Source organism: Euprymna scolopes, chromosome 29 (assembly GCF_053919585.1).
Source record: "Euprymna scolopes isolate OS-2025 chromosome 29, ASM5391958v1, whole genome shotgun sequence".
Classification (NCBI taxonomy): Eukaryota; Metazoa; Mollusca; class Cephalopoda; order Sepiida; family Sepiolidae; genus Euprymna; species Euprymna scolopes.
Window position 1 is genome coordinate 61,418,634 of NC_136510.1, and position 15,567 is coordinate 61,434,200.

The 15,567-nt window shown below is 34.4% G+C and overlaps 1 protein-coding gene across 2 annotated transcripts in view; it reads left to right on the plus strand.

Moving 5' to 3' along the window:
- LOC145252664 (ubiquitin carboxyl-terminal hydrolase 22-like) overlaps positions 1 to 15,347 on the plus strand; it is an 87,529-nt gene extending 72,182 nt beyond the window's left edge. For both annotated transcript variants that reach the window (XM_080112437.1, XM_080112436.1), the window contains 5 exons: positions 4,208 to 4,265; positions 10,647 to 10,773; positions 11,894 to 12,057; positions 12,259 to 12,408; positions 12,836 to 15,347. In XM_080112437.1, coding sequence (XP_079968563.1) covers positions 4,208 to 4,265; positions 10,647 to 10,773; positions 11,894 to 12,057; positions 12,259 to 12,408; positions 12,836 to 12,878 — 542 coding nt within the window. In that variant the 3' untranslated portion in view covers positions 12,879 to 15,347. The remainder of the gene's footprint in view (positions 1 to 4,207; positions 4,266 to 10,646; positions 10,774 to 11,893; positions 12,058 to 12,258; positions 12,409 to 12,835) is intronic.
- Positions 15,348 to 15,567: the final 220 nt, after the last annotated feature.

A 15,567-nucleotide genomic window follows, 5' to 3' on the forward strand; every position in this document is an offset into this window, starting at 1 on the left:
TGATCCCCATCTGGCATCAATTGTGATGGATGGCTCTCGTCTGGGTGAGGCCCCGTGTTTTGACAAGCTTCTGGGGTTGACCTTTACTCCTGATCTGAAATGGAACACGTACATCAAGTCTGTTGCCAAGGTCGCTGAAAAGATGGTGGGATCCTTCTACCGCTCCAGAAGATATCTCACTACTGATGCAATTCTCTATCTATATAAAAGCCAAGTACGTCCAAGGATGGAATACTGTTGCCATATCTGGGCAGGAGCTGCTAAAAACAGCCTATCCTGCCTTGACAGAGTACAAAATAGACTTCGTGGCTTAGTGGGGGATGCCCTTTTCTCTACCCTGCAACCTCTCTCCCACAGAAGAGACGTTGCGAGCCTGTCCTTGTTTTATCGTTATTTCCATGGCAGATGCTCGTCTGAACTCCAATCTCTGGTCCCCCCTCACCAATCTTTCACGAAAAACACCCGTTTAGCTGAATCCACTGTGAAAAATTTCCCCCACTCTATATCTGTGCCTAAATCAAAACGCGGATTCCATGAACAAAGCTTCTTTCTTAGAATTGTACGCCTGTGGAACTCTGTTCCGTCTGCCTGCTTCCCTCCGGACTACAACTTGGTTGTCTTCAAGTCCAATGTTAACAAATTCCTAATGAACCGCCCCCTTAAGTAAACATTTCAGCAAATCTCCTCACTAACGTAATGTACTTGCAATAACCCTTATCCCTGAGTGGCTTCCGGGCCTTGATAAGTGGTGATCACTGTGTAAAAAAAAAAAAAAAAAAAAAAAAAAAAGATTGAGCACATTAGCAAGGATTGCCCACTTATCTCTCTTTTTAATATTTACTTTAAACACATTTTTATGTATTTTAAAAAATAAAAAAAAGGTAAGATGAAATAAATGAACACAAGATAAATTAATGCCGGGAAACAAGTAAAGGGGTGCTATTGCACCAGTAGTTTCCCCTTTAATACTGGAAAGGCGTATGAGGGTTTGTTGAGACAGTGATTACTGTTAACGGACAGAGGGCTAGAGCCCTTGTTGATACCGGTTGTATAATTACGCTTGTCACTACAAGTGTCGCCGACTCTTGAAATGGAACCAGTAATATTAGAGCAGTAGGTAGCAGAGAGGTGGAATGTTGTGGACAGGCCAATGCTGAGATTGTGGTGAGGAACATGCAACTGCGACTCAGAATGATTGTACTGAATAAACTTATTGTGGGAATTGATATGGTATTGGATCTAGATATGATAGACCGACTGAGAGGAGCTAAAATTGCTAAAGATCAGGTGAAGTTTGGCAACTAGTATGTACGAAGAATAAGTGCAACCAGTAGCAATACTATTCAACCAATGAAACCCAGGCCATGTCAGATTGAGGATATAAATTTTCGAACTTATTTTGATGGTGACAAGTGGATGCTAGAGTGGCGATGAACTGCAGAACCAACTGCTATAAAAAGCACATTAAAAGGAGAGAAAGGGTCACAGTTTGAGAAGGAAGTTTAAAAGTGGATCGACGAAGAAATCTTAATACCATGGTCAGGGGATGTTGAAGGAATTCTGTCACTCATGGCTGTTGTTTAACCTACTCAGAAGAAAATCAGGTTAGTGTTGGATTTCCGGGAATTGAACAAATATGTGGCTTGCCACACCAAAGATGGAATTGACGTGTGCAGAGAAATTATGAGAGATATTAGGAGAATGGAACAGGCAACTAAAATTGTAGACCTAAAGTAGGCCAACCTGGACAAAATCTATGGCGGTATCAATCAGTCGAGTAAAAAGGTTGGATTTATTGTTTGACTAGATTAGGATTTGGTTTGAATTCTGCACCAATAATTAAGACTGTTGACCAAAGATGATGCGATTAAGAAAGTCACCTGCTCTTATATCGATGATATACTGGTGGACGAGATTGAGATGATGACGGAAAGTATGAAAAACCACGTAAGAACATGCAGACTGACAACTAAACTGTCCGAATCGTTGGAAAACGGAATGACTTTGGGATTGCAATCGCAGTAGAATAAGGCAGAAAAGTTGATGTTTGAAAGAGAAACCAAGAGAGAACGTTTTTGGTACGTGGAAGATTGGTTGGCCATTACCCTGTAGTCAGATGGTTGTGGACTGCATTCAGTTTTATCAAAAGGCAGACCGGTACAGACCGATGAGAAGACGCAATTGACCAAGAAGTGCTGTTTATGATACAGGAAGTCATTGTGGAAGTGAAAAAAAAAATGGACCCTGTAAAAGGAGAATAGTATATAAAAGAGTCGTGAAGGGGTAATATCGAGCGACGCTAGCAGCCTGGCATTAGGGGTATTGTTAGAAATAGGAGGTGTAACTGCTGAAGATTCTGCTTGGCTGCGAAAAAAAAGATAACACCCTATCAATGTTGCAGAGCTCGATGCCGTGATGAAGGGCATTAATCTAGCTTTAAAATGGGGTTTACAGGTAGTGAATGTTAGAACAGACTTGGCAATAGTAGCATCACAGGTTGAATTGGAGGTATCAGGAGATAAGCAGATTAAGATGAGGGGCAGCGGAGATGTTTATCAAGCATCGGTTTGGAACTCTGGGAGATTTGATCTGAGAATTCAGGCTGAAGGTAACTGTCATCTTGGTCCCATTGCAGAAAAATAAAGTGGGCAAGCTAACCAGAGTAAAAAAAACCTGGATGAAGGAAAAGAAAAATATGGCCTTGGTGTGTTGTGCAGTAGAGCAGCTAAAGGACCCAAGGACCCGCATAAGATGCATCATATCAGAAAGGAACAAGTGAATTCACACATCACAATGGAAAATGTTTGGGAGGTAATGGAGCAATGTAGGGAAGATCACTCAATTGACCTTTTGCCAGCTAAACACAGAAAAGGGGGATTGTATGTTGCAGAAAATTGGCAGGGACTTGCCAGTGATATCATGCATTATCAACATGAACTGTATCTGAATATGATTGACTGTTGGCCTGGGAGGGTAGCAATATGGTGAAAAATCAGAGCCAGTGAAAGAAGGTTTGGTGGATAATGGTATTTATTTGCATTTGAAAGTTTTTAGAGAGCAAAGTAGTTTTAGGCAATATTTTAGAGCTGTGTACTAGCTGAGTGGCAATAGAATCATAGAGAGACACCTTTGCACTATAAAAGCCGTTGCATCAAGAAGCCAAATTTCACCTCAAGAAGCTGTATTTTGATATGATATGGCACCGAAGGCTGGCCAAGATGAAATGTCAGTGCTGCATCAATCTGTTTTTACATACGAATGGCGACATCTGCTGACCGTTGCAGAAAGAGTGGAACAAGCACACGTGGAAATCACGGTTGGTGAAAAAGTATGGGTGAAATCACCCAATTCTCGTTGTACAACTGACTGAGGAAGAAGTACTATAACTGAAGTGCTCTCCAAAAACAAAGTGGCAGTTGATGGAATACCATGTCACATCTTAGACATACAGAGAGTTTCCTTAAGTACTGCAAGAAGTACCGATACGACAGTTGCACTGTGAACAAAGATGCTCAGCATGGATGGTGGACTATGAGATCAATTATTGATCTTAAAGATCAAGGGGACATGTGATTAAAAATTAGGTCACACCTGTTTGTGTGCAGTCTGTGGAATGCCATGTAGGCAAGAAGAAAAAAAATTGGCTGCCTTTCTCTTTATATGTTTGTAATGTTGTCACATGACATGCAAATGAGATGTTTCCGGTTGAATATAAAAAACCTGATTTTTCAGAGATAGCATTATTACTGATTTGGATGCTAGCAGAGTATTGAGATTCGTAGTAGTGAGTTTTTGGCAGCGGTGTGTTAACATTTTTTTAACCACACATAATGTATACAGTATTGTATACTATATTTCATAACATATTGCTATTTAACATATTGTACAAGATATAGAAACAAGGAAAAATAAGAAAATGTTGCAGTGTCTTGATAAATTACATTCACCACAAATACAAGAAAACTGCCATAGCCCTAAATATAAGTTGATTTAAAAAAAATATATAATTTATTTTAAAACATAACATTGTCTTATTCAATGAGGATTTTATTATGTTTATTTAATTAACTTAGGTTTCTTCTAACTTCTTTTTTAGTTAAATATGGTGAAAATAAGATTTTTTTTAGATTTTTCTGCAAACATTCCACAATAGTTTTGTTATTTTGCATTGTACACATTCTCTAAAAATGCATTTTTAATGCTTCAGGTTTCTCTAACAGTCCTGGGAATTATGAACCTACTTCATTGGTTGAGTGTCTAAAACGGTAACTTATATTTTATTCTATCCCATATTTTGTACATTTTTAGCTGCTTTTTAAATTGACTTGCTCAATAATTTCATTTGCTAACTTTAAGTAAAGAGGAGTTCTGACAGTTTTTATTTTGGTATTACAAGCTATTTTTTCTGTTAAATTTTGCATATAGCCCTTATCCTTGAGTGACCTTTAAACTTTAATAAGCGATGACTACCTATTAGAAAAAAAAAATTGACAGATTCAACTCTTGTTAATTACCAGAGTTTGATAAGTCTATCACTTAACAATCTGTCGTCAAATGGGTTTTACATGTTTGTAAATTATACAAAGTAAAAGATCCAGCAACAGTCATCCTTCTGAGATTAACCAGAGAAGCCTACATAGTGTACCAGCAACTCTGGGATGAATCCAACTTTATACAGCATTTTGTACAGATCCTTTTGTTGCATGACAGCAGTTTATTGGCTTGTAACTTCACCCCAGAAAAACAGTTGATGTCTTACGTAGCTGATTTATAAAAATTATTACTACTCTTTGGTAGTGTGAATGACAAGATATTAAGATACACCTTTTTAGTAGGTTTACCTGATAATATTTTGTGATCATCATTACAAATTGATGAATTAACAACTGATTAGTTATTTGACACAGCTTGAAACACACTCAAGGAACCGAAACCAATTACAGCAGCAAGCACTAGTCATGTAGTATCTGAAGAGGCAGACAGCAATAAGCATGAGAATGTGCTATGAATGTGGGGATCCTAACCATTTTGCTAAGAAGTGCTAAAGTGGAAGTGATACAAGGAATTTTTATCAACAAGCACAAAGAATACTACAATGTTATCACTAACGAGTTGGATCTGTCGCAACTGTTTGGGAAATGAATTTAGAGAAAAGGAATTGTTGTCACCTTTACCATTTATCAAATAATGAATGTAACATAGCCTGTTGTTGGTGTTAAAATTGACAAAGTGCAATGTTCACCACTCAGACAAGGATAGTTCCCACTCATTAGTGCAAATTGTTGTTAAGTGTGAAAGATGTTATGAGCTTGAATGGATTATCTCCAGCATGTGTAAGGATGGTCTTATCTCCAGCATGTGTAAGGATGGTCTTATCTCCAGCATGTGTAAGGATGGTCTTATCTCCAGCATGTCTAAGGATGGTCTTATCTCCAGCATGTGTAAGGATGGTCTTATCTCCAGCATGTGTAAGGATGGTCTTATCTCCAGCATGTGTAAGGATGGTCTTATCTCCAGCATGTGTAAGGATGGTCTTATCTCAAGCATGTGTAAGGTTACAATTTGTACTGAAAATGGTTATGCAGTTAGTCATGAGATGCAGAAAAAAAAAACTTTGGATATGACCTATTGATTAGAATTGATGCAATAATAGATTTAGGGTATGTTGTGATCACAGTGGCTGTAGGTGTAACACTTGGTGAAGGGAAAGAAGTCTGTTTAGCTATTTATATATTGAGGAAAAAGACTTCTATGCTTCTTTTGATCACAAAGGGGCTGGACTGAAAGGTTGAAGTGGACCCTGAGTGAAACGCCAGATCACCTATGCAATACAATTCCAGGGTATGCAGTTTCTACTAAGAATTGAGCTGTATATGAAGAGAAGCTTCAGATGTGGATTGATAGCAGTTACCATATCCTCGGTAATGGCTAGGGCTCTCTAAAGGATTAAATCTGTTCATGGAGCAACCTGTAAAAAAACAAAGTGCGACTGAGAATAGACTTAATGTAGTACATATGGCACAATCACGTTGACATACTGGTTCTTGCCAGATCACCGAAGTTAAGCAATGTTGAAGCTGGCCAGTACCAAATGGTTGACCATACATGTATGTACTGTGAGGTAAAAATACCAGGTTAAGAAACTGACGTGTTCTATGCTTCTCTCGAGGGTAGATGGCCCTCTCTTAAAAGTCATGGTAGGTAACTCATCTAGTGATGGCGTCACAATAAAAATACCCTTGATAGCCTTGGTGAAGCCTCAAGTATTTTCAGCCATTAGAAAAAACGTGAAGGATTCCGTGGAATTTGTTCATGTTTCGACTGTGCCTACTGGCATTGGATGAAACAACAACAACAGTACAAGCTTCCAATAGTGCTCTTGAAGAATAAATACCTATTAATGAATGTTTAGAAACAGTAAGAATAACAAGTTCTCATGCAGGGGTTATTATCATTCAATGTTCTGCTCTCACTAATGATCAAAATGACAATAAAAAAGATTGTTTCTACCAACAACTTCAGGATTTAGTTGAATAAACCCCATGTATGAATGAATTAGAGGAAACAGAATACGGTTCAAAGATGTACTTGGTTCCTATGCTTTTCGAAATCGCACAGCCAATGGGGACAAGTCATCCAATTTTGCAGTATTAACAACATGAAAGTTAGCTCATCACTTTTTAATCATTAGTGCATCTACAAAATTACCTGTGTTTTAAACGATCATAAGACAAATAGACCATATTGGCATTGGTTCAAAATAAAGAACACCTTGTCTATTGAAGTGCCAATATTTGTAATGATCTTGATTTTTGGCAATCAACATCTGTTGATTGCCAAAATCAAGATCAATTGAAAAATAAAGACATTGTAACTAATTTTGAGACTTTCCTGAAAAACAGATTCACGGTCTTATCAAATGCTACTCCTGATTAACTGGTGAGAAAAATGAAGAATAACATGTCAGCTGCAGGAAAGGAAATAAACTCATACCGAAATATTAAGATAAGGAAATAAACTCATACCAAAATATTAAGATAAGGAAGTAAAATGTGTTCAAAAAGACAAACGAGTATGGCTCAAGAATTTGACAAAGGAGGCAGAGATAGCTGTAACACAAAATGACATGAGAACCATCTAGCAAATTGCTAAAATGATCAGAGTAACATCAGGTCCTATAAAAGCAAAAGATGAAGCATTGCTTTCAAAAGGAGAAGACAAGTTAGCCAAATGAGTTGAACACTTCAAGTAAATATTGAACAAACCGAAGCCACTCACCCACGCAGTCACTAAGGGACCCTCTACTCTTCTTCCTATCAATATCAACGAATTTACCATTAAAACCTTAAGATGCAATAAATCGGGGATGGGTGACATTTCTGCAGAAATGCTTAAGTCAGTACGTGATAGCATCGTCAAATTGATGTAATATCACTATATATGTCAAATTCCAGAAGATTGGAAAACGGAGCAATTGTGCGCACTCCTAAGAAAGGCAGTCTTGTGACAACTGGAAGGAGTAGCCTTTCTCTGTATACCAGGGAAGCTTTATTCTCAAATGATCTTGACCGTATGCATGGTGTGATTGCCCCAAGGACCATGCAAGCCTCAAGCTGGATTGCTTGTGCAGAATAAATTTTTAAGCTGCGTATAATTGCAAAATATCAGTTTCATAGAATTTTTTTTTCAAGGCATTTGACAGCATTCTCTAGCCGTCACTCTGAAAAATCTTGCATGAGTATGGTTTGCCAGAAAAATGGCATCACTGCATTGAGGAAATTTATGCAAACTCCAAATGTTGTAAACAGAAGATGGTTTAAGCGATTAGTTTGTAGTGATCACTGGAGACTGTCAAGGATGTTTGCTTTCACCTTTACCATAGCCATTAAAAATAAGGTAACCAAGGATCAAGGTATAACAAGTAAACTCTCTGACCTAGACGTTACAGATGTTATTGCTGTACAAGCAGTAAGCATTGATTTACCAGGCATTGTCAACAAGGTCCAAGGTAAAGCTGATAGCATTGGTCTCTATATCAATGCTAATAAAACTCAAAAATGCTCTCTAGGACACATCAGCCACCTACAATGTTTTTATTGCCTAAAAGAAATAGCTATAGTTGATAACTTCACTTAGAAAGTGCCATAAACAAGGAAAGTAGTATTATGAGTTGCAGTGCAAGATAGATAAGGCCACATTTGATCAGATTTGCAAGATCTGGAAAAAAAAAAAAAAAATTTACTCTCAGATTTAAATTAAAATTTTATAACAGCAATGTCTTATCTCTACTGCTATATGGAAGTGAAACTTTGCGTCTCCAAATCAGCCAAAAGAGAGAATAAAATATGCTTGACTTTTAATACTGTAGAATCAAATGGAACTAGCATGGAATTAGCAACCAAGACTGCACTAACCAATAGGTAGTATCATCAGTAATCTGCAAACAATGTCTAGGCTGGTTTGGACATACCCTAAAATTGACTCCAAAGAGAATTGTCAACAAAATGCTCCAATGGACCCCTACTGGAAAAAAAGAGGAAGACCAAAAATGAACTGGAAGAAACTGGAAGGAAGTTGTGAATCTGGCTTCAGACTGAAAGTGATGGTATTGACTGACTGCATTACAGGATGCAGAAGTTTCTCAATCTAACCCTAAGACCTGTTTTGATGGCGATATAGGAGTGCTAAATGAAAAAATACTGCATTTAGATGATCGAAAAATCAAAAAGGAAAATGAACTTTTTTTTATCTTTTCATTTCATATTTTATGATGAGGCAAACCAGAATGAGCAACAACCAAAAGTACACATTTTGCTTTAACACCAGTTTTTTTATAAACATTTGTAACGCTGCCATTGCTGTTTTTATAAACATTTGTACCGCTGCCATTGCTGTTTTTTATAAACATTTGTAACACTGCCATTGCTGTTTTTATAAACATTTGTAACGCTGCCATTGCTGTTTTTATAAACATTTGTAACGCTGCCATTGCTGTTTTTATAAACATTTGTAACGCTGCCATTGCTGTTTTTATAAACATTTGTAACGCTGACATTGCTGTTTTTTATAAACATTTGTAACGCTGCCATTGCTGTTTTTATAAACATTTGTAACGCTGCCATTGCTGTTTTTATAAACATTTGTAACGCTGCCATTGCTGTTTTTATAAACATTGTAACGCTGCCATTGCTGTTTTTATAAACATTGTAACGCCATTGCTGTTTTTATAAACATTTGTAACGCTGCCATTGCTGTTTTTATAAACATTTGTAACGCTCTCATTGCTGTTTTTTATAAACATTTGTAACGCTGCCATTGCTGTTTTTATAAACATTTGTAACGCTGCCATTGCTGTTTTTATAAACATTTGTAACGCTGCCATTGCTGTTTTTATAAACATTTGTAACGCTGCCATTGCTGTTTTTATAAACATTTGTAACGCTGCCATTGCTGTTTTTATAAACATTTGTAACGCTGCCATTGCTGTTTTTATAAACATTTGTAACGCTGCCATTGCTGTTTTTTATAAACATTTGGGTACTCTTGCATAATTTGACCCGAATTCTCGTGAATTCCTGTCAAGCATGGATTTTTTTTTTTGTAACCATATTTTTTTTTTCTTGTTTTTTTATTTTATTTTCAAGACCTGTTGCTCAGTCAAGTTCTTTTGGTGGCACTGTCATTTTGTACATCTCCAGGAGAAACCATCCTTTACACACAATCTTTTTTTAAGTAAACATTTGTGTTTACAATTGTTGCACCTCATTTTTTGGGGACAGCAATTTCTTTACCTGGCAATATGAGATTGTCTGCATCAATGTTTTCATTTCTTTTCCTAACATGTATAGATTTATTTTCTTGCCTATCATTTTTCTGTTTGACGAGTTTGAAAATATGTTTGTCAGCTTTTCTTTTCTTTTTTTTTTTTTTTGTTGGTTTAGTCGCTTTCTTCCAATTTCGAATGTTGTCTGCTTCCATTTAGATAGCGCTTTTTCATTGGCTAAAAATTCAATTAAAAAATAATAAATAAGTAACTAATCAGAAAATAAAAAGTCACCCACCCTTAATATCACCATAAAAATTACTAAAAACATAACAGAAAAAAAAATTAAATAAATAAAATATAAAAGTCGAGGTAGCGTTTCAACATTTGAACAACGCTTGCTCGGGTGACACCGATGATTGCCGGTCTTGCCCAATCCATGCTTGATGGGAATTCACGAGAATTCGGGTCAAATTATGCAAGAGTACCAACATTTGTAACACTGCCATTGCAGGTTTTTATTAAAGAAAAAAGTGATTATTTACAAAAAATGTTGTATTCAAGCAAAATGTATAGATAAATGAAAAACATTAAAAAAAAGGTGTGGAGAGATGTTTTACATAAATATTAAATCTTTTTAAATGGACTTTTTGCTATAAAAATTGATAATTCATCATAAATGATATTTATTTGCTTCCCCACTAGAGCAGAGTTAGATACAAAGTTAGTTTTTAATGCGAAGAAAAGCCTGTTCTTCCAGAATGGGCTTTCCAGATTAGAACAAAAATATAAATTATTATTTTGGTTATGTATTCTGGGGTGTCTTAAATCTATTGGTTCCTATATTCCTGCAACCTCTTTTATAATTTTTTCTATTTTTCAGTTTCACTAAGCCAGAACATTTGGGCAGCTCAGCAAAAATAAAATGTAGTAGTTGCCATAGTTATCAAGAATCGACGAAACAGTTAACTATGAAAAAATTGCCAGTGGTTGCTTGCTTCCACCTAAAGGTGAGAAAATTTGGTACTTATGTACTATTTTTACCATGCTGAAATAATGTTATTATTTAGAAAGCCATTTTTAAAATGGGGAGGGCGTTTTGTAATTCTAACAATTTAATAAAAAAAAATCATAAAACTTGAATTTAACCTGAAAATACAGGGTGACCCCAAAAAAAACAAAAAACATAGAAAGTATATCTAAAACATATGCTGTAGAACGGAGAAAAAAAGGGCAAAGACCCTAGTGTTTTTGATGTGATGTTTTGGATATAATAAACTAGTTATGACCAAAGTTTAATTTCATTTGGACAAAACACTAAGAAATGGGACCTAATTAGAGTTTGGGCCCGTTTTTTTTTTTTTTGGGGGGGGGGGGTGTCACCCTGTACTATTTAAAAAAAAAAACAACAAAAAAACACAATAACAAAAGTGCATAAACACCGAAAATTGCCTTCTTTTGTTAAATATGTAACTCCTTACATTATTGCATATTACAGACAGAACATTATATGTTGTGAAAATTTTTTTTCCTTTTAGATCAAATCTGTAACATTTTCTGTTCCGTATCATTTTACTTTAGGCAAGAGGAGTCTAAAAAAACAATGAGAATGTTAAGATTATTTTGTAAAAGATTGCTAAAATAATTTTTTTTAATTATTTAACAAAATAAATTAGAAAAAAAAAATTTCCTTTCTTTAAACCCGATCATTTACAGTTGGAATGTCTTTTAAGAAAACTACAACTCAATTGTCATAAAAAGTCCAGGAATGTTTTAAATGTAAGTGCCTTTAATCACAAGTGAACTCCCCTTTGACTTTAAAGAACACACTAAAATAAAATTTTTATAACATTGTCTACATTAACAAAAAGCTGAGCAATCCTAACAAACATGAAAAAATCATTTCTCTAAATTATATCCCTCTTTTTTATTTATTTATTTTTTTAAAGCTCTAATTGACTTTCTTGATCAGCATTATCATATTCTGTTTCTTCACATTACGTCTTTTTTTATGTAAGAATTTTGTCTTATTTCTTCAATTTTATTGATCACATTTTTTTTCTCTCCATTTTTTTATGAAGATTTGACTGCTTTACAATGTTTTCTTCTAAAATGTCCATTTTTTTTCAGCGGTTTGAGCACTCCACAGGTTACCATAAGAAGATCTCAACATTTGTATCCTTTCCAGAAGAGCTTGACATGACTCCATTCATGTCCTCTTCACGCAGTAACAACAATGGATATCGCAATCAAGTTGTCCAAGAGTCTGCCAAAAGTCTTTCCTGTGATAACAAGTAAGTTTGAGATTAACATGCAAGAAAATAATTTTGCCTGTGATAAAAATGTTTTTTTCTAAATTTTTGAGGAATTCTAAAAGAATCTGAACTGTTATTTTCTTTCCTTATTAAACCTTATCCACAGTATACCTCTATTTGCTTCTCTATAATGAGAATGTCTTTTGCTCTTTTTCATGGCATTCTATTTTCCGATTACAGATATTCACTATTTGCGGTGGTTAATCATAGTGGCACTATAGAAACTGGCCACTACACATGCTACATTCGCCTACATAAAGATCAGTGGTATAAATGTGATGACCATATGATTACAAAGGCTACTCCACAAGAAGTACTGAACAGTGAAGGGTAAGGATTTTCTTAATTTTTAAATACTAATTATGTAAGCATGGAGTTTTTTTTTATACTGTCACGGATTTCCTCTGAGTTTGCAGTGTGTATCTGTAAAGTAATTTATCTAAAAATTCAGGTAATATTTTGACTTTTCACTATGAAAATGAATGAAACTGATTTTCATCAAAAAGCTTATTTCTTTCCCCTTTACTACCCTCTAAATATATAGTATATTTTCATCCCAAAAATCTTTACAAAATACCCAAGTTTCTATACAAAACTGACACTTAATCATTTCATATATGTTTATTCTGAGCAAATTGTTTTCTTTTTCATGATCGTTTATTATTAAAAATGATTTTTAGTGTTTTCTTTTTTTAGGTATATTTTTTATTATTATTTGTCAAAATCATCACCTAATTGTATTTCTTTTTAACTCCAGGTATTTGTTGTTCTACCACAAACAGATTTTGGAATATGAATGACTTCACATGGACTCTTTCTTTCATTCATATTTTTCTGCTGCTGCTACTATTATTACAAAGCAAAACTGATGAGGGGAAGGGGTATTCATATAAAAAGGAAGAAACAGTCAGAATACCCTCTCTCCCAGATCTCAGGTGTTTTCTACAAAAAACATTTTTTATTTAACATGGCTTATTCTCATCAATTATTTGTTTTTGTGAAAAGAGATGTTTGCTTTGTATTTGGACAATTCAAGGGTATTTCTAATCATGTCAGAAATTCTTGTATTTCTGCCCAAGAAAAAAAAAATGAAATGGAGAGAAACGAAAAAGATGTTTAAATTCTATTTCAAATATGGAAGTTTTGTTCAGCGTTCAACATTCTGCTTTATTTGCATATGTTGTTTTCTTCTTCTCAAAGTGCTGTTCCTCATTGCTTCTGTATCTGGGAAATGTTTGCATGCACGCACACACACACACACACACACACACACACACACAGAATGTGTTGAGGATATAAAAATATTGTTTCAAACCAAAATTTCTTTTTGACTATTCAATTCATCTATAGATATCATTAATACTGTTAATAATATTCATTGAAAAAGATAAATATTTTTAAGGTTTCTTTCTCTTACAAAAAACCCATTATTAGTTAAGTATTCATATCCAATACTTTTACAAAAAACTAAATGTATAAAGTGAATACACAAACATGTGCATCATTGTATAAAGTTAAAATTACAAAAGCTCATATTAACAATATATACAACTTTTATTCATTCTCAACTCCTCAGTTCTCATTGATTTAAGTTACTTTTTAAATTTCCAGCAACAAAATAAAAAAAAACATTTTATAATTTTGCAAGCATTTCCCTCCCATTCTGATCTTCCTATTCAGATTGTCTCAAATGATTATTTTGCTTGCTATAGCCTAACCAAAATATTCCCATTGCTAGAAAGTTTGTCTGAACATGCATTTTGTTTAAAAATGCAATAGATTTCAAATAGACACCACATTTTTAAAAACATTTAAAAATGGTGTTCACTGCAATTGCTCAACACTGGCATTCATGCTTGACAATAAAAGAATAAATTCCATAAATACATTTTTTTATTATTAAAAATAATGATTTTGCTGATTGCCAACTGCATTTATCTAAGAATTCAAAATACTCGCACAACAATCATTTTAATCAGTAAACAGATACATACTTCTAAAGTTTTCATGATTTTTTTTGTTTCATGAGTGTGAACAGCATTTTAATTCTCGGCAACAATTTTACAGTGAAACACAACTGACTTGCAGTTAAAATTGATTGAAGTGTTAGATTATAAAAAAAAACTAAAACACTTTCACTTTTTGTCTTAGATTTGGGTACAAACCCAAAGCAAGATACAATCTCTGGTTTTTTGGATACTAAAAGATGGAGTGGACTACTGTCACTTTTTCATTCATAAAGTTCAGCCGAGAGACAATTATTATTGGTCAACTATTTGACAAAAAGGACACTTTCACCATTTAATAGCATTCATCTACATATATTGTTGCATTTCTTCCCTCTCTGGCAATATAACTGTGCCCCAAATGGGGCTGTGTGGCAAAATGATGTTAGAAAAAATAAGATTTTATACAAAAATAAAATAAAAAAACAAATCCTACCCATTAACAGCAGTATTAGCAGTGACCAGGTTCTCTCCCCTTTCATTTATGCTTCTTCTATTTGTCTTCCTGTTCATCTGCCATTACTCAGTGATACTTGTGTACTTCACTGGTAAAGATGTTCACTCTAGAAGAAAGAAAAATAATTTTTAAGAGATGAAAGTTAATTGTAATTCCAAAATTTCTTTCAAACTTTTCAAAGATTTTTTTTTGAGTAATGATTCTCAGATCTTGTAAAATCTGTGGAACCTTTACAAATGCAAGTTCTTTGTTTCACCTTTGGCTGAACGGGTTTTGTTAAATGTCTGATGTCAATTAAATGTGAAACATTTAATGTCTTGAGGGAAAAAAAAACATGCTTAAGCATTTTGTGTTGCTAACAATTAGCAGCCATGTAACTTGTCAAAATTTATTTGGCTTCACATGCTCGTTTGCTAGTGTTTAGTGTGCCATTTCTTTAATTTCCACTGAGGCTGTTTTTTCTTTTTGTTGGAATTGACCATTCTCTTTCCCTTCAAGTTAGTTTTGATAATTAAAAATCTATATAATTTCAGAAGACTAGAAACATGGTCCCTTCTCCCCTCCAAAACAACATCCTTTCTTTATTATGACTGTTTTTCTGTAGCCTCATAACTTGAAACGTCTTTTTCCACGTCCCCACTCATTTCTGTAAAATAGAGCTTGACCCTTACTGACCACTGCTGGCAGGAACAATACAGCCTCATCCTGCTGAATACTGATGACCAGACAGCACTCAAACTTTATTGTAAATAAGATAATAAAACAAAAATAAAAAATAAATAATACTTATTTATTTGTAAACCATGGTGATGCAACTTGTGGCATTTTTTTGTTAAATATCTTATTTGTGTCAATTGCTTAAATGTAAAGTTTTTCAGGACTTTTCCACCATCGTTTTTTAATATTATTTTACATATGAACAAAAGCACCAAAAACAAAAACAAAAAATATATCACTAAAAGAATTCTTGGAATTATGAAAAAGTAAACTTGTAAATATAGATTTGAATTTCAGGAAACAAATTCT